Below are 25,777 nucleotides of genomic sequence, written 5' to 3' on the forward strand. Positions count from 1 at the left end.
ATTTGTCAGATAATAAAATATAAAACATGAAACCCAAACAAGTCAGCTGAGGTAATAAAGCCCCTTTCTCTGCCTATTTAGCTATGATTATGACCTTTACAGTTACTTCTTTTTTCCGAGAACAAAATGATTCCAAACATATCTCCATATATGAAGGATAATATTCTACTTCTTTCTCTAATTAAAATAGGAAGGATAATTTAAAAACTACTCCCCTACCCAGAAGTAGAAGCTAAAAGACGGGAGAGATGGGATGCTGGATGAGGGAAAATGAGAGAAAAGGAACACGAGAGGATACAAGTATTACAATGATTAAATTTTAATAAATTTATTAAATATTAAGAGATGATATTAGGGATTTTTTAAGAATTAAGTTATAGAGAGTAAACAGGGAGAGAAGAGGTAAAGGAGTTGGAAGAGAGAGGCATAACGGGAATAGACTTTAGTGGAAAGAGTAATTGTCACACACAACTTCGTGTATAAGACACCTACCCCCACCCCCACCCCCCAAGAAAAGGTTGGAGGGCAAATGTATTAGATTAGATGATAGGCTTTTGGTAAATGCTCTCTAGACGTCGTGGCTTTGACAAGATCGCGGTGCTAAGAATATGGGTGGCACGCTTTTAGGTGAACAACCGCTCTTGAGATGTTTGTACCGATTATATTAGAAAAAGTAGCTTCTCAATACGCAGGTTAAATTAGCAATGAAAAGCCAGCAAGCTTTTCAGTTACTTCAGTGCTGAGATGGTCCACGTCTTGACATAGTGGCAGCGGTGTGACCTACCTGGCTGCAATCCGGCCAAGCTCTAGCAAACAGAGACACACTTCTCTGGGTTGCTTGTGGAGGACTGAAAGACAAGACAGAGGTGGACACCTTTACAATAGAAGGGATTGTAAAGCAGCTCAATAGTGAACAGGCTTGCCAATGACCTCTCATCCCTCATGCTTCCAGTGAATGAGCTAGTCTTCATTCTCACCTTCACAGAAACCATCCCATCCCTGCGCTCTACTAAAGTCTTGAGGCAACTTTCAAAACTCTCTGCCTAACCTCACTTCTCAAAGTCACGAATCCCTGGAAATCTCTCCCTGAGTAAATCTCATCCTGAAAAATGTTTTCTTTTAGTAGGTAATATTAGTTAAGTCAATACTGGAAAACGTGTAGCTGTCATGATGACATAAATGGCTGATGTTTTAAGATACATAGCACACAGTAGACTATGGAGCAAGACTGGACTTTGCAAAATCCTGAGTCTATCTCCACCAGTGATTTGCGCAGAAATAATGCAATGAATAAGGATAAAAATTATACACCACAGCCCTTTATTATCCTCCAAGCAAGGACATCAAGGGAGATGACATCAAGTGAGACTCTGAAACTTGATGTCCTCTCCTAATCAAATCTGGTTAAACGATACTTTAGAAAGACATATCTTAAACTGAATGGATTTGTAAATATGTATCAATATATAGCATCAGCCAGCTTTGCCCCTAAAAAGAGCAAGTTAGAAGACTCTTCTTTGTATTGATCAGATTCTAATATAATCTGATGACTTCATAAATCTTGCTTTAGGGCAGCCCAGTGGCTTAGAGGTTAGCGCCACCTTCAGCCTGGGGTGTGATCCTGGAGACCTGGGATGGAGTCCTGCATCAGGCTCCCTGCGTGGAGCCTGCTTCTCCCTCTGCCTGTGTCTCTGCCTCCCTCTCTCTCTCTCTCTCTCTCTCTCTCTCTCTCTCTGTCTCTCTCTCATGGATAAATAAATAAAATCTTTAAAAATAAAAATAAAAAAATAAACCTTGCTTTACTAATTGCTCTGGACACATTCAGTAATGCTGACAAATCATACTTGCATTTGTTAAGCCTATCCTATCAAAAATGTATGTCCTGCTTATATTGCCCTCTTTTTAAGCAAGATTAGAGAATTTTTTAGAATATTGTTATATACGACATCTAATAAAGCCAATAGATATTGAAAAAATATATTGCATTGAGAATGGTCTTTACATAGACAATATCCTGATAAAAGAAAATACTAGCTTATTGATATCTTATTGATAAATATTAAGAGAAATAGGAATATTGCTTTAATTGTTAAACATAGACTCATGTAATAATTCCATTTCCCAGCATTATTCTATTCCTTTAACTTAAATATCTAATTCTTTCACTCCACAGATCATGGTAGTGGCAATATTTGGTCCACTGATACCAGAATGGAATTTGTTAGGAGTTTATGGTGAATAAAAAAGAGAACATTTACTTGGACTATAAAAGTATATAATTGGCTTTAAACGGACACAATTTTATTATCTTGTTATAAAATGTCACCTTTAAAGCTTACAAAATAAATTCTATTCCCAGCAGCAATGCTCATTAAAATAGAATTATGGACAATCTCAGTTACAGAGTATTTCAATTCTTGGTAATAGAAAGTTTAGTTTTAGCTGACCTTTAGTGAATTCGTCTAATCAAAGAGCTTAAAATTATTTCTAAATACAGGATCTCAAAATGAGGGTATTTAATAACACCAATTTCAAGTGCACTACTGGTTGACTCTGGCTAGAAAAACTTCACAACTTCATTAAATCAACTTCAATGCAATATAACTTATGGACTGTAATATCACATAGGCATCAATTTCAAAAAAAGAATAACAAACATCACGAAACAGAAGCAAATGAAAATCAGTCTTTCTGTCTAGATAATCAATTCTTTCCGATTCTGCCCTTTAAAAAAAAAAATCCTATCCATGGAACAAAACAATAAGCAGGAATTTTGAGTGGAAAAACAAATACATAAAAACTGAGGAGAGGAAGATTTGTTTAGGCCCTCATCTTCAGCGAAAGCTGTGTGAAGCAAGTGGCTACGGCTCTGCAAGACCTGAATACAATCTCATACATTCCTTGACGGAAACAGTGTTAAATTTTAAAAATTACTAGTGAGTTGACCAAATTATATCAATGTGCAGTCAATAGCCAACTATAAAAAGCAGGGTCTGACCTAACTATAATGATTCCTTAACCAACTCATTATACATATAGTTTGAGGACTGTATAAGCATTGGAATAGATACATGCTATAGAAAATAAAATTCATCCTGAAGAAAAACAATAATGCAGATAATAAGGACAAAGTGATATGTAAGACACATTACTATTGAGTGCTTCTTTGCTTCCTCAACTGAGCCATCAACTTAAAACGGCTTTGGCATGCCCAAACTCAAACGTTGAATCTATCATGGACTCATTAGAAAATCAATTTTGGCAAACTAAAAAGTAATTGCATGATTCTTCATTTTATATCCTATAAAATTTAAGAGAAATTAACCTCTCCCTCAGCATTATTTCTTAGGAATGACTAATAGAATAATAATATTTTACATCTCAATTTTCTTGGAAATATTATTTTTCATAAAGGAAAAAATTGTTTCAAAAAACACCCCCATGTTAGTGTCCCACATATTAATGGCTTTTTAAATTGCAGGTGTATTATGTCTGGCTCATAATGACCAGAAAACACTACAAAAAAACAAAAATGACTGTGAGTAATGAATGAGTTGAATCTGTAGAGGTGCATGACAATCATCTGGTGATGATGGTAGTTGTGACAATGAATAAGCTAAATACAGACTAAAATCTTACCTAATGTCTTAAAAAAATAATGACAATGTTTATTTATTTTAAAAACAAATACTCTTGCCTTATTGCTATCTCAAAAAATTCAAGAGTCTTTAAATAGCATCTAAATTTGCCAAAGAGTTGACTTTGTTTGGTTTTTGCACTCAACCAAGTTCTAAAGTTAAGTTAATAGAGTACAGTGGCCATGGGATTCAAACCACAAAGATCTGGGTGTGAGTATTAACTCTAAGGCTTACTGGTTGCATTATCTTGGGAGGTTATTCTATAAAATCTAATTTTTCTGAAGAGAGACAAAAGCGTATACCTTGCAATGTTTTGGTGAGGATAATCAAACAGAATAATATTTATTCTTATTCTTAGCACAGTGTGTGGCACATAGGAAAGACTTGCCCAAGGTTAACTTCATTATTTTTTAATTTTTTTATTATAAATTACTTAAGATTTTCTTCATTCGGCTTAGTCGATAATAATTAATTTTTTTTCTAAAAACATTTTTCCGTGTGTAGACCAATTAGGTCTCAGTCACTATACTAAGCACTACAAAAACTCTGAAATAAAAAAAAAAGTACTGCTTGTATAATATACATAATTTAAAGCAGTCCAAGTATAATGAGTATGTATTAAATATTTTATCATTTATACTATATCAGAGACCACTAATTATAAATCAATCTAAATCAAGTGCCAGTTTAGGCCAATTTAACCAGCATATACAGAAACATAAAGCAGATATTCTATAGCTACCACAAGTTTGTGCTAAGTATAAGGCTTAGGTAACAATTATATTAAAATGTGTCATTTTATGAAATGGCAAACACCTTACCATTAATTTTCCGGTCTCTGAGAATACAATAATTTAGATGAGTCCATCTCTAATAAATTGCTTAGGTGGATTATGTACTATATATTTTAGAAGATGAAATAATTGAGTGCTTGTCTTTGTCAGAATGATTAAAAAGAAAACTTTTAGTCTATTGCATTTGAACTAAAGCTTTTTTATTGAGTCATAAATATACTCAAATAATTTTAATGATTCATCTTTTCATAAAAAAACAAGAAAACTTTTACTTATACTAAAGTTTACAGTAGAAAACTTTTTTGTTTCACTCTATCACTGAAACGTTCATATGGTGTTTTGCTTTGAGTTAGAAGAGGGGATTGCTTGCTTTCTTTGCTCTAAAAAATTCTTTTTGAAACAAATAAAAAGCTCTGCTGTCGATGGTAGTTATTATGCAAAAGGATTTATCATTGGATTTTTAAAAAAAATAATCAAAGCCATCTCAAAGAGAGGCATAATGCAGAACACCTCTGGGGACAGTAACACAGATCCCTATTCAAAAATATGTGACAAGAGACTCAATCGTATAACCTAGATTCTATAAAAATCTCATGGGCATCAAATGTCAAATGGAGTGCTGCTAGGTCCAGGAATAGAAAATGAGGTCTTCCACTAAAGCAAAGGGTAGAGTTTCAATGTCACAATTTTGCAAGGATAAAATGCATTCAACCATAAATGTATAACTTAGCTAAACATATTAAGTTTTAACACATGAGCAAAGAAATGAAAGCATGAAAAGCTGTAATGTCTATTTGATATCTATACAATAGAGACTACAATATTCACACTGGTTTTGAAGGAAACGGGTTTTTAGATTTGTATTTAGGAAGGAAATTGGAAAAAAATATTTTTAGCTGAATATCATTGAACTATGAAAGTACCATGAATTAATAGTTGTCTATCTTCCTAGAATAGAGAACAAGTTCAAATACTCAGAAAGAAAGAGTGGTATGATAGAAAATACAATAAACTAGAAGACCAAGGATGGGTTCTAGTCGAGGCTGTATAATTGTTCATCTCTCAAAGAGGCATCTTGCCTTCTACTTACTCTTCCTTATGAGTTGGTTTTATGGTTAAAAGTACTTGGTACACAAGACAAGCACTCAATAAATGTTACTCCCTTGGTACATAAGTGGGGTCCACTGAGCAGCAGCTCTGGCCTCAGTGGGGAGCTGAATAAAAATACAAATTATTGAGTCCCTCTCAAAACTTATTCATCAGAAATCTCCATTTAAACAAGCTCTCCAGGTGATGAGTATGCACTTCAATGCTGGTGAAGAACCGTACTAACCAATGCTTTGAATTATAATAAACATCAGTTATGATTCCTCTGCTTTGTTAAAAACATTCAAATGTGCTCTGCAAATGTTTCCGATAATAGTTGGTGATGATGATGATGAACAGAAGGAAAATAATTCATGCTTTGGATTAGGCCTTAATGAGTATCATGGGCTCCTGCCTAGGATTAATAAGGTACAAAAGATGCTTCCCAAGAAGTGAAGGGCTAGTCACAAACTGCTCCCTATATCATGTCATCCCTGGTAAGACTCCTGCAGAAACCTTTGAGTTTCAAGGTAAGAGGCAATTTAGGGGCCTTAAAACTGATCTTGGGGAGGCTAACGAGAAGAAAAGGCAAAGAAGCTCACCAGCTCATGAATGATGAGTGTCTGTGTATCCAGATTTCTCAGAACCACCAGTCACATTTAGAATAGGCTATAATAGACATATATTCAGGTAAACAAGAATATTCACTTATATTCTCATCAGTTATGGAGGATATATAGAATAAAATGTAGCTAATTGCCTATGCCACTAAGTTGGGAAATGTCCTGGAACAAGTAGTGCTTTTCCTTTCTTCAGACCCAAATCTTAAGTTAAATTAATAGATAAAGCCACAAATACTCAGAACAGCAATAAGAGGCAAGAATATTTTCTAATTTGGTTTATATTTGTGTTTTATTTTTTCCTCCTACTTGAAATAATCATATGAACTTCTAAAATTATTCAAACAGAGCATAACTTCCTATAACACAGGGGCATGATCCCTGGAGGTAAATGGAGCAGAATTCAAATTCCAGCTGGGCCCTTGAGAAGTGGAAACGGGGAAAGTGATTTAATTCTCTGGGTTCCAGCATTCTCATTTATGAAATGATGATTGTTGGAGGAATAGATACGATAACGTGTGTGCTACTTGGTTACCATTATTGAGCACATAGCTATTACTATTGAATATTGTGCAGCAAAAATTTGATTCTGGAAAAGCTGGAAAGCCATCCACTTCCCTCATTCAACTCTGCCTCCATTGAGTCTTGATATGATTATCATTCCAGGGAGACATTTAGCCCTCAATCAGATTCTATATTGTTTTCTCTTACATTTGCTCTGGCATATGGCAAATGGCTAAATTTGGGAAGAATATCTGAGTTCAAAAGTAAAAAAGTGAATTGGGATGCCAATCAATCAACTTTAAGAGTAAGCGTTAAAAAACCGAAAGTCTAAAATAAATTGTCCCTGGTAAAGAAACTGAATATGAATAACCCAAGTGCTGACTGGGTATATTTAAATTGCTGTCCCATACTAATAAAAGTAGCATAGCTTTTTTTCAACAGAAATACTCTAAGAGTCCTCAATACAAACAAGAAATGACTTATCAAACACTGGAAGGTTGGCAGAGGTTTTCTTTCTGATATATCAGGTGACTTTAAAGTATAAAATAGAAAACACTGCTTACAAATCTACACATAATCCTTAAGTTTTGGCAGCAATACCAAACTAATACTGCAGCTAGATCAGTGCTTGATCAATGTTCAATAAAACAGGGGATTTTGTAAAAACTGCTCATCGGAGTCATGCATCAACAGAAGACAGTGCCACACAGCAAACACGAACACAGAAAATAAAAACAAAGAACAAATCACACACATTTGCATGCTAGCACAGCAGAGAGCAAACCCTTTTCTTGCTGAGTAGATTCTTTCTCTGAGAAATAGATGAAGAATAGTCACTGGCCTCCAAATCCTACAATCATCCAATAACATCATGATATTGACAGAATCAGAGCAAATAAAAATTATGCATTTTTAAAGTATTTCCCTCCCATCCCTTTTTCTTCCCCATCTCCCAGCTCACCACAACGCGTACAAATTAAGCAACGTAAACAAGCTCGGGGAGAAATAATTATATTTGACAAATTTCTAAATTAGTACACTAACGTAAATTACAAATAATCCTCGACAAAAGAATATCACTAATTGAAGGAAAGAGTTTCTTACTTAAATTATCTTAGAAAGATTCATATAAGAGCATCAACTTTAGGATCCAGTACTCAATTTTTTAAGACTGAGAATCAATCATAGAGTTTTGGTCTTAATGATAAAAAATGAGCTAAATCAAAATATTCAGCATTATGTTAGAATAGGCTATTAAAGCATTTAACCTTGGAAAAATATACATTTACTATCAGGAGGAATATTGATACATTCTATTAACTTTTATACCTCTGTCAAACTGAAAACAGAAATACCTTCACACCTGGAGTCTTCTAAATGTTTTTTTCTTCATTAAAAGTAAAGTTCACTTCTTTTACAATAATTTTTGGGGGAGCATTTTGCCTTTAGGCTGATAAACCACATAACTATTATATTCAAGGAAACATTCATGTTCATCTCTTTAACCTAAAGCATATCCTAAACATTTTTAAGGAATCCAGTGAAACCAATTACAAAATATGAAAAAAAAAAAATCTCCGTTAGTCACTGACTGATAATCAGCCTGGTTTGAACAATGGGGGTTGTGGCTGAGCAGGACGTGTAGACCCAAAATGTTAAGCATGTGTTCCACAGAGCACACAAAGGTCCATGTCATCTGTTCTTACAGTGGCATCAAAGTCTATAGTCACTGGAAATGTCAGTTTAACCTCAGTAGTGCAAAATAGCCATTATAACTCTCACTATGTAAAATTTTATGCCAACAAATAACTATCTTCTATGCAAATTGGTTCGAATTGTATCTTAGTATAAATAAAATTAATTGTTCGTGCTTCACATTACATGCCACACCTGTTTTGCTCTCCAAATTTTGTTGATAATGGAAAAAGAAAATGATACAATTTATGGCGTAATTACTATTTATCTTTCCTTCAAATTCTGAATATATTTTACTGTTACTTACTAGATATAAATTTGTGGCCTCATGTTCATAGTATAATGTAAGTTTTCTATATTCTTTATCTATCTATTTATTTATTTATTTTTAGTTTTCTATATTCTTAAATAGTCTAAAGAATATTATTTTTGGTTGGTATCCACGGATGACTCTAGTTTAAGATTCTACTAAACGTCATCGATTCCATTCATTTCCATTTGTTTTACTATTATAAAAAACATTTCAGTGGACATTCTGGTGCCTGCCTCTACTTATTTCCTTTGAATAAACTTTTAGAAGTACACCAGTTTGACAAAAGAACATGAACACTTGTGAGGTCATTGATACATGTCAAATTGCCCTCTAAGGAAGGCATACCAATTTCTAGTTTTCTTCAGCAATGTACAGAAGATCCTATTTTCCTAAGTACTGAACAAAAATGTTTAATTTTCTTAATCTCCATTAATTTTTTATAGCTTTTATTTTCATTACTTTACTGCTAAAATGTCCAACATTTTCATATCTTTATTAGATGTTTCTAAGTCTTCTATGACGAGGCTGTTCACGACCCTTATCCATTTTTCTATTGACTCGTTTTGGAAACACTATTCAGGATATAGTGAATTTACGATCTGAGACTTGACATTTCACAGAGGAAGAATTATCAAGAATTTCATGGAAGATAAACTACGGGTTATACTCTGTGTGAGATTGTATTGTGTGGCCTCAGAAGTTATCTGCCAAGAATCAAAAAAGGTAAGAAACATGAGAGAAGCATATGGAATAGGGTGCGATCCATACTCCCCAGTTCATCCCTGGTATACCTTCCCCACCACTGAGATTTCTCGTCATTAGCTGTTGGGGAGAGAGGACAGATTGAGTGAGTTGTGAATCAAGATTCCCTTGCAAATAACTGTACAAAAAAGCGCTGCAACAGAGGGGAGCATATCAGTTGCCACAAAGATAAGAATGCTTTATGCAGGCAAAGACCTTTGAACAGCTAAAGACAGAAGCCTCTTGATACACACTCGGTACAGTGATCTACTTTATCATTCACTCAAACAGATTTTTCCCCTTCATCAGGGCATCTTTTCATTTTATTTGCTGTTCAAAACACTGGGACACAAAGGATGCACTTCATCTTGTGTGCTACTGAAATGAAATCTTGAGGTAGGAAAAAAGAAAAACCCTTGTCCTAAATTCCCTTTCAAAAGTGAAGTGTGAAAAGACATCAAGCAGAGGACACAGTGTTATTGTTGCAAGAAAGTCAATTCTGCAATACAGAGTCCAAGGCCATCAGCAGTGACTCAATCACTTCCTTACCTATAGTGAATAATAAGAAAAATCCAAGAAGAAAGGGTTCCACTTGGGGAAATGGAATTTCTCGTTGTTCTGCCTCTTGATTATCATTAGCATCTATGGGCACAGCTGTTTCCTTTCTCCGAATAATCCTAAAGTCAATGCTATAATACTGGCTCCCTTCTTCTCTCTCCACAGGGCCTATTACACCTCACCTCGTGTCCTATTCTGAGCAGCAGAAATCTCAAATCTGTCTTTTCACTGAGCAGCAAACCAGAAAGCCTAACTATCTGCTTTAGTTTGGTACTGAGTGGATTAAAAATTACTTGAAAACTTGGTCTCCTTAAACCTTCTTGGATATATAAATACATCTTAATTGCAAGTTATAAGCTAAGTTATAATAGAGACGATAATTAAAATGAAATATGTTTAAACAAAACACTCAGCAAAAAAAAAATACTCAGTAGCTATCATGTATAAGTTATCTTGGACTTTCTTTTTATAAAGTCAGGTTTTTTTTTTTTTCAAACAGAGTGAAGAACTAGGCCATCTCAAAGTTTCAAAGTTCATCCTGACATAATTTTATATACCACAAAGTATGTATTTATATACCAGGGCCATTATTATACAGTTGCTTTAGGCTTTATTGTTTCAAGATAAAATGTATTACTAATCTGAAGGAGGTTTTAAAAAGCCACCCAAGCCTTTTGGTTTCCAGCTGAAAGTTTTATAGGTTCAACTAACAAAAGAACTCAGAGGCAGTGAGAAAATTGAGATAAGATCCTATTCCCACTGACAGCTTCTAGTCACCCACCTTGGCCTATGGTGGGTGCTTCGTATTTTTGCCTTTTTCAAAATTTTATGTAAATTGTAGTTAGTTACTACCTAATGTAATATCGGCTTCAGGAGTAGAATTCAGTGATTCATTACTTACCTATAACCCCCAGTGCTCAACACAAGTGCCTCCCTTAATGCCCATCACCCACTTTGCCCATTCCCCACCATCCTCCCCTCCAGCGACTCTCAGTTTGTTCTCTGTGGTTAGAAGTCTCTAATGACTTTTTTCCCCTATGTTCCCCTACATTCATCTGTGTTGTTTCTTAAAGATGCTTCTTAAATGAAAACCTGTTCAATAAACACATTCATGAACAATAGAGCAGTTTCCCAGGGGCATCTGGGATTGAGCATGATCTGGGGTCCTGGGATCGAGTTCCGCTCCCTGCATGGAGCCTGCTTCTCCCTCTGCCTGTGTCTCTGCCTCTCTCTCTCTGTGTCCCTCATGAATAAATAAATACAATCTTAAAAAAAAAAAAAAAAAAACAGAGCAGTTTTCCCATGTGGCAGTTCTTTAAGCAATGCAGGGGCACTTTAGAATTCGAAATCATGATGTTGTTTGCCCAAGTATGAAAAGTATATTCCTAGTGACTAAGATCTGAATTATTTATTTATTACTCATTCATTTGATCTTTCAGAGGTTTTTATTTTTTTGCAAATAATTCCATCATACTCCCTCCCTATAATTCCTCACTCATTAGTTTCCTATAAACCTGAAAGTTAAAATTTATTTGTAAAATTGCCATCAGATTGAAATAGGGCTACGTCCCTCCACACACATCTCCCACTAAGTTTGGTTAATTTTAATGTGAGAAAATAGTAAGAGCAGTCAAAGTCCCTTTTCTATAGCAATCATTTCAGGAGCACACTGCGTACATAGTAGGCTACTGTGCAATTACTCTAGTTTATTTTTTCTTTCAGGTATAAAGTGTTCTCCTAGTCTAAATTCATATCATCTTCTCTGTTGAGAGAATTCTCAGAAATTGTATACTCATTGTCTCTGAAGGATCCTCAGTTTACTTCCACGCTAATATTCGGTATGATGTGATTTGGTGAACTGATTTTTTAAAGCCTCAGGCAAAACAACCCAGGCTCCCCTCCTTTTCCCACAGAGGTCTCCTTTCTCCACTCAGTTCTATTTCATTAGAATGGGACTTTAATTCCAATACTCTCCATATGGGAGCCGTCCTGGTCAGAGCTGATACAGGAGGGCTGGACATTTAACAGTAGCCTAACAAGGAATGTCGAAACACTGTTGAACAATGTACGTTTCCCCCCAAGGAAATACAAAAGCTTGTTTTACGGTCTGGAAATGGCTTTGCCAAAATTCAATCATAAGGTAAAATAAGACAAGAACCTCACAATTATCTGGGCAGGTTTAGATGCTAAGGTATCTATCTTTTGTTTCACCATCTTCAATTATCCCAATCTCCTGCTTGCATACCTGATTTTTAACTCACTAAAAATAGATCAATGAGTAGACTTCCATTTCAACAAAGATAGACTTTATAGGAAATGGCATTTCATCCTTCTGTAGAGGTAAGACAATAGTGCCTTTATGTCTGGAGCATATACAGCTCCCCTTCAAGCCCAGTTCGAGCCTAATGGTAAAATATAAGACTACATTTTCCGAATATCCCCAATTTTGCATTGTGTATACTTGATTTCAGCTTAGAAAGACTTGTGCTACTTATATTCCTACCCTTTCATGCACAAAGTGACCAATAGTAAAAGGGCATGCATTTTTCTACCTTCAAAGATTAAGTTTACAACCAACCCGTAAATTTACAACAAACTGAATTTTTCAAAGTTAACAATCTACGAAATGACATCACACAAAAAGATTTTGATAGTTATACTGACAAAGATACATAATAATTTCATCAGCTAAAATTCTGAAGGAAATACATACCCAAACCTTCCGATTCAAATAGACATGTTTCATCTACCCCTAAATCTCGGCACCAGGATAAGAAATTTGCTGTATTGTCTCGGGCAAAAAAGGAGCCTGAGGGTGCAGTGGCTTTGCATGGAATCTTCTTCAAGGGTAGATTCTGAAAAACAAAGAAAGCTCACTCTGATGGAATGTCTAGCAAAGTCATTACAGCGACACATTAAATATACATTTATGCTCTCAACAAAATGTTTGGAATGACCTCATGTCAATAAATAAGTCAGTGGAGAAATACAGAAAAAGAAGTGAAATGCACATGAAACTTACTGGTCATTAAGAAACTATAAAAGAGGGCAGCCGGGTGGCTCAGCGGTTTAGTGCCGCCTTCAGCCCGGGGTGTGATCCCGGAGACCCGGGATCAAGTCCCACGTCAGGCTCCCTGCATGGAGCCTGCTTCTCCCTCTGCCTGTGACTCTGCCTCTCTCTCTCTATGTCTCTCATGAATAAATAAATAAAATCTTAAAAAAAAAAAAGAAACAATAAAAGAAGGCGCTTGGTTTGGTCAACTGGTTAGGCATCTGCCTTTGGCTCAGATCAGGCTCCCTACTCCACAGGGAGTATGCTTCTCCCTCTGCCTCACCCCCTACTCATTTGCTCTCTCTCTCTCTCTCAAATAAATAAATAAAATCTTAAAAAAAAAAACTATAAAAGATCTGTGTAGGTAAACAAATCCTTGCCTTTTTTACTATCTAGTAATAAATACATGTTAAGTTCCTTCCCCAGCTCATATTGCCTCTTTTCTTGCTTTTCTATTTTTGTTTTGTTTTTTGGTCTTACGTTTCATCCAAATATTCCACCATAGTTTTTCAAAAATTATTTATAAATGCATTTTCTATTTGTGAAAGAAGAATGAAGCATGACTATATGAATTTACACAATATGTAACACACAAGCCTGAATTTTTATGTGCATACATATATACACATATCAATATGTTGTATTATTAATCATTTGCATTATAAAATGTAATTCTGTTGGATTCCTGCTATCTGACCTTGAAATATATTGACATTCTGCATCATTTTTTCTCCTGGGATAAGAAATTGCTTAAGGGGAACCTGGATGGTTCAGTTGGTTAAGCATCTGCTTTTGGCTCAGGTCATGACCCCAGAGTCTTGGGATCAAGCCCTGCATTGGGCTTCCTGCTCAGTGGGGAGCCTGCTTCTCCCTTTGCTCCTCCTTCTGCACGTGCTCTCACTCTCTCTCTATATATATATAATAAATAAATAAATAAATAAATAAATAAATAAATAAATAAATAAATAATTTTTTAAAAAAGAAAATACTTAAGGGAGGGTGTGAACCTGGACAGACTTTTTTATTAAGAGTCTGTCACAAATTTTAGCCAGGAAATTTCCACTGGCACCATACCAATTGTTATAAAGAGTTGTATGGTCTTTTTTTTTTTTTTTTTAACAGAACTTAACCAGTTTCCATGGCATTCCAGGAAGTCACAGAATGCAATTCTCTGTGATGTGAAAGACTGAGCAAGGGATTTGGATGATGTGGGTTACATAGGGCTTCACCTCAAAGAGAGGAAAGATAAAGGGAGAAGCACTTAATGACTTAAGTTCGTAAAATGTTTCCTCCATTCACTGAGAACCAACAAACAAAAGCAAAATATTGTTGATTTTGAACTCATTCGCAAGAATGGTTATAGAAAATGAGATAGTGGGATCCCTGGGTGGCGCAGCGGTTTGGCGCCTGCCTTTGGCCCAGGGCGCGATCCTGGAGACTCGGGATCGAATCCCACGTCAGGCTCCCGGTGGATGGAGCCTGCTTCTCCCTCTGCCTATGTCTCTGCCTCTCTCTCTCTCTCTGTGTGACTATCATAAATAAATAAAGAAAAAATATAAAAAAAAAAAAAAAGAAAATGAGATAGTGGCCTTAGAGGATTGGTGAAGTCCTGCTAACATCATACTATTACTAAAGTTCTTCATGTCCAACGATTTTAAGGCCACATAACTAAAACATTCAATTACTATATCACTTAATGTCTGTGTCTGTCCAGTCTCAAAGGTCTATTTCTTTCTTGCGGACTGAATTAAATTTAGAGGAGACACAATCAAGATTTTTGCATGAATACACAAATATTTATATAGGTATATATTTTAGGCATGACTGATTTACAAATCATATATGAGGTTACTTGTGTAGTAATGCCTCCTTAACCATTTTAGTTAAGTAATTGTTTTCAAAATGATTTTTTACATAAGTTGTAAAAATCATCAGAAATAGCATAAGATCTCCATTATAAAATATTCACAAACATCAGTCAGTATTTATTAAAATTAAAAAATATATATCCTTAAATCTAGCAATTCACTTCTAAGAATATATCCCAAAGACATCATAGCATTAGTGCTTAAAATAAAATATATGTATATAATTTATATATATATTTATACATATATATATTTATACATACATATATATTTGTTACAACGATGACTGAACAAAAAATATAGAAATAAGAGAATATCGAAAGTGGGGTGATGGAATAATATATACTATACATACAATGGAATTCTATGCAATCTCTTAAAAAGAGTAAGATAAATGTATATATGTTGAATCATATAGATGTTCAGCATGTACCTGTAGGCAGAAACAAAAAATGTGCAAACAGATATGTATATCACAATTTCATTTTGCGGTCATATGTATATGTGTACATACACACACACACACACACACACACACACACACACACACACTATATGTCCACTTTTCAATTTGACCTAAGGAAGCACTACTAGGTTTTGAGTGTTGCCTAAGTGTTTGAGAAGCCTAAAGTCATTAAGATAAAACCTAACATCAAAAAATTGGAAGCCAAGTAACTTGTGCAGAAGGAATACACAGAAAACTTGGGGTGGTTTGGTTAGAGTATAATTAGGGGAGGGTGTGCATAAGGTAGATTTTTCTGGTTTTCAGAAATTGAATTGTAATTTTTTTGATGTGCTATTTCAATTTTTAGTAGCAAATGTGTATGTAGAGGATCTTATTAAAATTGAGACTTATTTGAATAAAAAAAACTATGTATATATATACACTATATATGTGTGTGCGTATACATATATATGTGATATATAAGATTAAGTTGCATATAAATATGAATATTGTACTCATTTTTATAATGTTAGTTTCAGGAAAATTTGCAAGAAGGACATGCGCCAAATTGATAGTAATTACCTTGGAGGAAGGTGATTGATGCATAGAGTTTCATTTACCTCGTTACATAATTCCAAAATAAGTAGGAGGATTTTAAATGACTTTTAAATCTTATCAGTATTTTCAGATTAAATAATTAAGATTGGTAAACTGTGTCAGACAAAACATAAGAGAGGATTTGCTGGAAACAAAAATCTCTACACGATGACTATAAAGCTTTTTTATGATATGACTAAAGCCAAGGTCATCTCTAAGAAAAGAACATAAATAGATTAAAATACAGAGCCATGTTAAGATTTACCACCTCTATCCCTGGGTGGGGAAAGAAAGAAACATGTAAAGCCACTTAAAGCCCAGAAATTAGTTTGCATATAGGAAGTATAACCTAGAATTATAAACTCTTTGACACTGCTAAGGGCACCTAAGGACATAAGGCTCATGGCTTGTGTAGCGGAAAGGAATACAATATCCATATTGCACTCAAGAAGCTAGAGATTGATGTGACACTTAATCTATCAAGGGACACATTTTGAGAGAATACCCACAAGCAACAAGCCCTCAAAAATCATTCAGTCTACTGTTTAAAAACTTACAAGGACAAGCACTGAGCATAGAAGTGAAAATGGCATTCTTCCCTTAAGAGCTTGTGATCTGCACAAAGTTATTTACATAACACACATCTGAGGATAAGTATTTAAAATTCATTCCTATTCAAAGACACGGAGGTTATTTTAGGACAAATAAAACAAAAGCTGCCTATTGATAGTTCATAATTTAGGGATTCCCAATGCAGAGGAATTCAATAGCAACAGCAATTGAACAAAGTGGTAAAGTGATTTATGGGATATCTGTTTCTGTTCTGGAGGTCAGATTTAGTGCTTCCATGTCCTCTGAAGATTTAGGACACTGTAAATAGTGTGAATGGAAGCTTCCAGTCCTCAACCGGATGAAATGTTTTATTTGGTAAAATTGTTACAAGTCATCCTCATTAGTCCAGATGACTAATGAACTGAGCCCCTCCCCACCCATCCCTCACAGTACCTATAAATACACATAGCCAGAAGTAAGGATCTCTGTGCTTGGCAAAGAGCAGTAACATGCTTGTAGGATCTAATATTCTTCCTGGTTGAACACCAATCCCAAATCAAAGGGCTTTTCAGGGTTATGGTGCCATTTATAATTAAGTGCCTAAGGGCAAAAGTTTGACTTCATCTGAATTCAAGAACAAATGATTCAATAATATCAGCACTCAATACCTTTAGAACTTAAATGTATTTTTGACATCTTTTACACAAAAGTCTTTATAAAGTTCTCAAAATCCTGGCAAGTGTATCTCTTCCAGGTCTGTGATCTTTTTTTTTTTTTAATTTGTTAATTTCTCCAGGTTCTCATGAAAATCCTGGGGGGGGCGGGAGCCAGCTCTGGATCTCTTCGGTATCAGCAAATGCAATAAAAACCAATAGATTGAGTGACAACTATTTTCTTGCTGATTTCCTTGCCAAGGGAATCCTGAGGATGAGTTTTGGAATACAGAACTGCCCTAAAACTCATGGATGTGTATACCTAAAAAGCTGAGAACTAACTACAGATATGGAGAGGAATACTTCTGATCTAAAGATATGGAGATTCGAAAGGGAACCTCCCCCACATGACTTATCTGATATACCTTCCATATTACTTTTCCCTTCACTGCTCACCTCTTCAAACAACTCCTACAGCAATAGACCATCTTCAGTTATTTACCTATGTAATTTTTTCCAGACAGCGCTGTTACATATTATGTCCTCAAAACCTGACTGATGAATGCATACATGAATGGTAAGACTTGACCCCTCAAACTAGATTGTAATCAACATGGAGCAGGAGTAAACACTGTATTAGAGTTTTTACATTCCCAGGGGACATATTTACGGGGCCTTCAAAATTCACTAAATTCATAACGTAACTTCTACATTAAATGATTTCCACAAATTAAGATATGTATAACTGAAAAATTTAAGTGACACCTCTGAACTATTTTTGAAAGTTAATGAATATAGAATGAAGAGTAGAGAATAATTGCCATGCTGAACTGAGATTGGGTAAAAATTTAGGATCACTTACTGGCAGGAGTCACACTACTGTTGCCCAGCCTCCATGGTGTGGGATTCAATTTTTTGCATTAGCAAAATGAGAAGTGACTACTAGTAAACCATCACACAGGTGCACATTAATTTTTCTATTATCAAGAATCTAATGTTTACCTTATTTCTCTCAGGGGGACTAACTCAGGATATGTACTCATGGCCCCCAATATACTTACAGACTGGATGATTAACATACAAAAAATGGTTTGAATTCCAAAAGTGCCTTCCCTCTCCTTTCAGGCAATAAGCAAGTTAGGTTGAAAAAAGAATTTAAATTTAGTTCCAAAGGCTTTTAATTTAATCCATTATCTGCTGGGGTTTTGGAGTCCAATTCCTGAGTTCAGACTCAGCTAACTCACCTTCTTAGGACGATACTTTGGGAAAATTACTTAATGTTTCTATATGTCACTCTCCTATTCAATGTACACAGAAAACAATGCATCTCATCAGCTATGTGTGTGTGAATGTGAATTAAATAATATAACTCAAGTACAGAAGTAAATGTTCCATGCAGATGATTTATTATCCCGGTGATCAATGCACGTAAAAATATGCCGAATTACCTATGATTTCCTTCTTTCATATCTTCTTGCAAATATTTCTTTTTGTTGTTGTTGTTGCTGCTGCTGTTATGGGTACTAGGACTCAGGAAAAGACTGACAAACAATTTCCTTCTATCTTCACCCAAAAACTTGAACCTCACCTTTTGAATAGTTTTCCCATAGAACTTTCTGTGCTGGTGGCAATGTTTTGTATCCCCACTAGTAAGTACTAGTGACATGTGGCTGTTGAACACTGGAACTGTGGTTGTAAATTTTACTTCACTTTAATCTATGTGAGATGATGAATGTAGTTGAACCTATTGTGGGATTCATTTCACTATTTATGTGAATCAAACCATCATGCCATATGCCTTAAACATATACAGTGATGTTTATCAAGTATTTCTCACTAATACTGGAAAAAAAACCCATTTAAACTTAAATAGCCATGTGGCTTGTGGCTATCCTGTTAGCACATGCATAATTGGGAGAGGAAAGCCAGTATTTGGGGTTTGAGAGTCCAATATTTGACCACTGGACTAGTTTCCCTTGAACTAATATCATTCCCATGTCTTTTAACTACCCTCAAATCCAATAATTATAGCTACTGAGACACAAAATTATGTTGGTCACTTACAAAGAGTTTACTTCTATGCTGCAGAGTTCAACCTCTATGTCCTAGTTAAGGTTGTGAGCGTCACAGCTTCAAAAGGGCAGTAGTGATTATTTATAGTACTTATAGATCTATTTATAATTCTTATAATAGCCTACAGCTAGAGAACCAGGATCTTATTTACCGTTTTACTGCCACTGCACCAAATATAGTGTTTCACCTATTAGCAGTACTGACTTTTTTTTCCTGAATCATATGATGGGTGGGAAAGGAGGGAATTAACACTATGAGTGTAAACCATGCCTTAGGCACACAAAACTTACTTTCATATAGATTATCCTATTTGATTCTCAAAAAATTGATGCCCTGAATTAGGTAGGTAATAGTTTCTCTATTTTTTCCAAGATGAAAAAAATGAGCTCATACATAATTAAAGTCAAATCATTCAATCTCTTATGCCCATAGACTTCTAACCGTTCTCTGACAGCTCACCGATGCATGGAAGTTAATATATTTCAGCAGTTGATTTATTCCCCCTTTTTTTGGCCAGGTGACATTAAAATAAAGAATATGTACTCTCTTTCCCCTATTCAAACTACAAAGAAAATTGAGAGAATGCCTTCTCCACTTCTCTACATGCAACGAACTGAACATTTAATACTAGTAGTTTAAATAATCCATTCTTCGCAAAAGTTTGAGGCAAGCTACTCCCTTTGATTGCATCGAGTAGACGTTTTAGATATAAAACAGAAGAGATACATTAAAGAAGATGTGGAAATTGCCAAGAAATAATATCTTTCTTTTTCCAAAGGGCATATAGAATGTACTGTTCAAATATGCAGGCAATAAAGTCACTCTTTCCATGATGGAAAGAATGTTTCCACTTGCATTGTCTTGCTGCTTTTAGTTCCCCTATATATTTTACTGGGGAAAATCTCTCAATAAAATTATTTGAACATTCACGGTATCAAGGTTTCTAAAAATAAAAATAACTACCAAGTGGCTTTAGAAAGAATGAAAATGTATTCCTTAAGATCAAAATCATTAAAACAAAAAATAGGGCGAAAACACTTTCTGGTGATTTTGCGATAGGGTCTCATGCCTCAGACAGGGTGAGCTGTGATTTAGTACAGTAGCAGATGAACTCACTTGATTGGATCCAAACTAGACCTCTCTTCTCCTTTCCTTCTCCAGATATATTCCACTCTAGAGAGAACAGGTCTTATAGCAAAATTTAGTGTGATCTATGATCTTCATGTTCTGACGCCCTACAAATATTCACATAAATTTTAATACTATGAAAAAAAAGTTTCTCATATCAGAATTCTGGTATACCCAGTCAAATCATGAGGAAATCACTTGAATAACAAAGACAGAAAAATATGTTAAGAATTTGAATGATCTGAAATTATCTGTCATTATGTAAATGATGCTGGTAATGAAGTTCAAGCTTAGTGCTCAAACGTGAGGCTTAAAGGATGAGATCGATGATGAAAAGTTAAGATAAAAATGAGTTAAAAACTTACATCCACATGAAAACCACCTGGCTATTCACAGCACGCTTTATTATTCGAAGCATTTATTTATTTAAACATGCTTAATTCATAATTGCCAAAACTTGGAAGCAAGCAAGATGCCCTTCAATAGGTGAACTGTCATACACCCAGACAATGGAATATTATTCAGCACTAAAAAGAAATGAGCTATGAAGCTATAAAAGATATATCGGAACCTCCAATGTATATTACTAAGTGAAAGAAACCAATCTGAAAAGGCTCTATATTGCAGGAGTCCAACTACATGACATTCTAGAAAAGGTAAAATTATAGACTCAGTCAAATAATTAAAGGTTAGGGAAAAGGGAGGGATGCATAGGAGATTCATCATGAGATTCACCACAGAATTTTCGGGGCCGTGACACTATTGTAAGATACTATCATGGTGGACATACATCATCACACATTGGTGAAAACCCATAGAATGCACAGCCCCAAGACTGAATCCTAATGTAACCGCAGACTTCAAGTGATAATGATGTCAAAGTAGGCGTAGTATTTGTAACCAAGCTACCATTCTCTTGCATTTCCTGCTCAATTGTGCTATGAATTTAAAACTGCTCTAAAAATTAAAGTATATAAAAGCGTTATTATGTTATTGATAGTTGTTTACAAGTATCGAATGCTTCACAAGGAGAAAAAACATGGTGTTAAACAAAAATGCATTCTTTCCATTTTTATGTGCATTGTGCCTAATTTTACATATACACCCATATGGCAATCATTATGTAAATGCTACACTACTATGGGAAGCTTCTGTTCTCCCAACTAAGTATTCACATATGACCGGACAGAGACTAGCTTCTTAAAAATTTCAGAAGTCTAGTCCTACACATTAAAACTCGGTTAATTGGTATGGCTAGTAATTTTAAATAGAAATAATTTAATCGGATTCACTTCAGCCCATCTGTATTAAATCACAACCCCATATCAGCTGTGACACTTAGCACCGGGAGACTGAAATAGAAAAAAGATAAGGCCAAGTTTCCTTTCTGGAAACCCTCAGTGTCCTACTTTGAAATCAATGTTTCATATGGTAAGAAATACAATCGAAGCTTAAGTATTTACGTGGTAGTTAAATTTTAACTCTGTGGGAAATTTCAAGGTGTGCATTCAACTTTGGGGAGGGGCAGATCGCACCTCATCCCAGGAAGGCCTTACAAAGGAGCAGCAATGTGCAAAATTGAAGGATATCAAATGCTTAACAGGCATAGAAATGAAGGGCAGTACATTCCATGAGGAGAAAGCTCTGACGCGACCTGGAGAAGCATGGGTGTTCTAGATGAGCGGGGAAATGCATGTAGAAGAGAAAAATGAAACCTGAAATGTCAACTGGGCCAGAATCACAAAGGGTATTTTATACCTAACAGGAATTACCAACATTATAATCCCAACCAGGGTTATAAGGTCAAAGGCTCAGAAGTGGCCACGCAGATCAAATAAAGGAATGAAGTGCTAGCTCCAGGGGACTGTAAGGAGTGGTGGGGACTGTGCAAAACTGAAGAGCTCATGCCATGTCCAGGAGGGGCAGCCGTATCTATTTAATTCTAAGTTGTTACCATAAATACAGTCTCAATGTTGTCAGACCTTTCATTTTTTCTATATGAATTTGGAAATCCAGATATTTTATTATTTTTTTATTTTTTTTAATTTTTATTTATTTATGATAATCACAGAGAGAGAAAGAGAGAGAGGCAGAGGCATAGGCAGAGGGAGAAGCAGGCTCCATGCACCGGGAGCCCGACGTGGGATTCGATCCCGGGTCTCCAGGATCGCGCCCTGGGCCAAAGGCAGGCGCCAAACCGCTGTGCCACCCAGGGATCCCGAAATCCAGATATTTTAATGTGAAAACTTCTGGATGCTGAATAACTGAATAGATAGACCAATGCATGTGGTTGCCTGCTTAAAATCTCAGTGTTCCCACTGGGGAGTAATGAAAAGATTTTGACGTTTTAAACGAAGAAGGAATCCAATGATACGTGTCCTTTGGAAAAATAATTATATGTCATTTATTGTTAAGGGTGAATGGAAGGAATGAGGAAAAAATTTTTGGTAATTCTATGGAAGTTTAAAAAAAAAAAAGGTCTTTTTGTTCTGCTACACGCATCTTCAGAGCTGGAGTATCAGGACTGCATGAGTAAGGCTTCCATGGGAAGAAGAGAGGCTTACTCTGTGAACATGGAAGATTTCTCAGAAAAAGGGCTGGGGGATACCAGGCACAGCAGTCCCTCGGATTCTCAACAAAATTAACAGTAATTGTTAACTATGAATTAATTACAGTGGCTTAAATGAAATGATGATAGTTTTAAAGACATTCTTGAGAATACATGTTTTGGGTCCCTTCTTTTTTTTTTTTTTCTACGTCCCTTCTAAAATTAAGATATTACATTAAGGAAACCAGCAAGAAAACTCTTTTAAAATGTGCCTTGAATTTTTCCTTCCCAGCAAACATTTTGTGCATGTCAAGACATCACGATTTATAATCATTGGCAGCAAATTCTGAGTTCACATAGTCACTGGCTCTCATATTTTAATTAAAAATACTTTTTGGTAGGCATCTGTAGAATAGTCAACAAAGAAAAAGCATTATCAGGAGTCCTAAGATTGTTTTCTGAATGGATTCCAGGAAACCCATCTTATTTTAGTGGCTAACATACTTCCAAACACTTTTCGAGCAAAGATTCTCTCTCTCTCTCTCTCTCTCACTCCTCTCTCTCTCTCTCTCTCGTTTTGCTTTGCTAACCTCATTGCACTGCAGACTTGGGGCACGCTGTACGCGTTCATCAACAGAGACATCTCTCTGGACTCTCAGTAAATTTGAAAGAAAAGAATGTTAAACTTATAGTAAATCAAAGAGGCAAGGCTTATGCCTCGAAACTACCACTCACCAGCAATAAGACGCAGTCATCAAGAACAGTTACTTGCAAATTGAACACCAATAAAAATTAAATGTATTATTTAAAAAAAAAGAACAGTTACTTAATCTATTTAGCCTTTTCGAACCTGAGATCTATCATCCGTAACATGTTTTGAGGGCTAAATGTTTTGGAAAGTGCCTAATACCAATCCTAGACCATTGCTTATCTTCAATTATTGTTAATGTTTTCAGATACATGTCTACATTCGTTTCTATTTACTAAGAATGTCCCTAGGAGAGCTGAAAAATAGTTACATTGTAACATCTGTAATTACTATAATAAGCCCACATGTATTTTGGGGAAAAAAATTAAACAGATGGTCCACATTTGTATGGTGATTTAATTACAATTTGTTTTTATCCATCTTCTAATTTTTTTTGTCATTGTTATCACGCTGTGCGTTCATATCTGTTCGCCACACTCTAGAGTGGACTTTTCAAAAGGCAAATGTAGCTTCCCAGTGCTTTTAGGATATAGGCAAAGCTCCCTATAATTCAGCTTCCACTGTTTGTATTAGCCTTGTTCCTACCTGCTGACCTAGCACCATGACCTCTCAATCTCCCCTACAGGCCCACTAGCTTTTGCTCCCACTCTTGCATGTTCCCCATGCTCCCTCCCACCACACAGCCCTGACGTATAAGGGTTCTCTCTACCTTTCTCTTACCTCTTTGCCCAACTAAATCTGCATACTCATTTGCTTATATTTTTTCTTGAGCAGAAATGTAAGGAGTGGTATGAGAAGGAGCCCACAGGGCTCAAAATCCTTGGGTACCCATGCAGGTATAATGCATAGAAACCCATGATTTTTCTCCCATTCCTACTCTTCCTCCGCCTTTCCAATTGTAAAATAAAGCATCACCATCCATTTCTTCACATGTGAAACCGGGGACCAATCTCCCTCACTTTCGCTACCCAATTCATCACCAAATCCTGCCAAGCCAAAGGAAAGGGGAGCAGATATGCCACCCCAGCATACGCCACTTTGACATATTGATTCTTTTGAATTAAAAGTACTTGAGAAACAGCCAGAACATGGACAAACCCTCAGAGAGCAGGAGATAAATCTCCCATGTAAAATGTACCGTCCCTGTACCAGGAGGGCAGATGGCATCCTTATCACCAGAGAATGGAAATTTAGGGCTAAGGAGTCTCTATAAACAAATCTTATGCTTCTTTACTTCTTCATCAATATACTACCCCAAGTCCAAACCCTTTTGTCTTGTCAGTTCTTCACAAAGGTATTGTTTCTTTGTCTAAAAGGTACAAAAGCTTCCTGCTTTGGTCCCTTCTTTGAGTCATATATTTTTATGGAACTCCCAAACTATGAAATTAAATTTGTTTTTCTCCTCTTAATCTGCCTTATGCCAGTTTAATTATTAGACTAGCCAAAGAACCTACAAAGGAAGAAGGGAAACGGTTTCCTATCCCGATCCCACCAAGTTCCAATAGATCTCAGAACCATGTGCTTCTTCTCAGTACTACACTAGCATCTTAAGCTACTGGTCATCATCTCTCACCTGACCAGGGCAATAGCTTCCTAGGAGAGCTCTTCCCTTCCGCATTCACCTCTCCATCCCAATCCATTTACCACTCTGCAAATGTTATCTTTTTAAAAGATTTTATCATGCTCCTATTTAAAATACTTCAAGAGCATATTGTTGTTCTTAATATAGAGGCCAATATCCAGTAGATTTAGCTCTGGTCTCATCTCCGGACACCAGTATTACATGCTGGCATCCAAACACCGGCTTTCCTTTAGTTCCTCAAAGTCACCATGCACCTCCACATCTGAGTGCTTTCCCAGGTTCAATTTCTGTGTTTGGAATGCCCTAGATTCCTCTCTATCTATTTACTATTCCTGCTTCAGAATAATATAAAAGTCCTGGCGCACCTAGGTGGCTCAGTGGTTGAGCGTCTGCCTTTGGCTCAGGTCGTGACTGTGGGGTCCTGGGATCGAGTCCTGCATCAAGCTCCCCCTGGGGAGCCTCCTTCTCCCTCTGCCTGTGTCTCTGCCTCTCTCCCTGTGTCTCTCAAGAATAAATAATAAATAAAATTGTTTTAAAAAAGGAATAATATAAAAGTCCCTTTTACAAGACTAAGTCAGGTTGCCTGCTTAAAGCCACTCATCAGCTTGGATTTTCCTATAT

General features: G+C 35.8%; 1 protein-coding gene across 3 annotated transcripts in view; it reads right to left on the reverse strand.

Moving 5' to 3' along the window:
• The window catches only part of GAS2 (growth arrest specific 2), a 127,208-nt gene that overhangs the window by 66,055 nt on the left and 35,376 nt on the right, over positions 1–25,777 (reverse strand). For all 3 annotated transcript variants that reach the window (XM_055318103.1, XM_055318102.1, XM_055318101.1), the window contains exons 4-5: positions 12,663–12,804; positions 785–848 (exon numbers count right to left, since the gene is read on the reverse strand). In XM_055318103.1, the coding sequence (XP_055174078.1) occupies positions 785–848; positions 12,663–12,804 (206 nt within the window). The remainder of the gene's footprint in view (positions 1–784; positions 849–12,662; positions 12,805–25,777) is intronic.

This window comes from Nyctereutes procyonoides, unplaced genomic scaffold, assembly GCF_905146905.1.
Source record: "Nyctereutes procyonoides isolate TBG_1078 unplaced genomic scaffold, NYPRO_anot_genome, whole genome shotgun sequence".
NCBI lineage: Eukaryota > Metazoa > Chordata > Mammalia > Carnivora > Canidae > Nyctereutes > Nyctereutes procyonoides.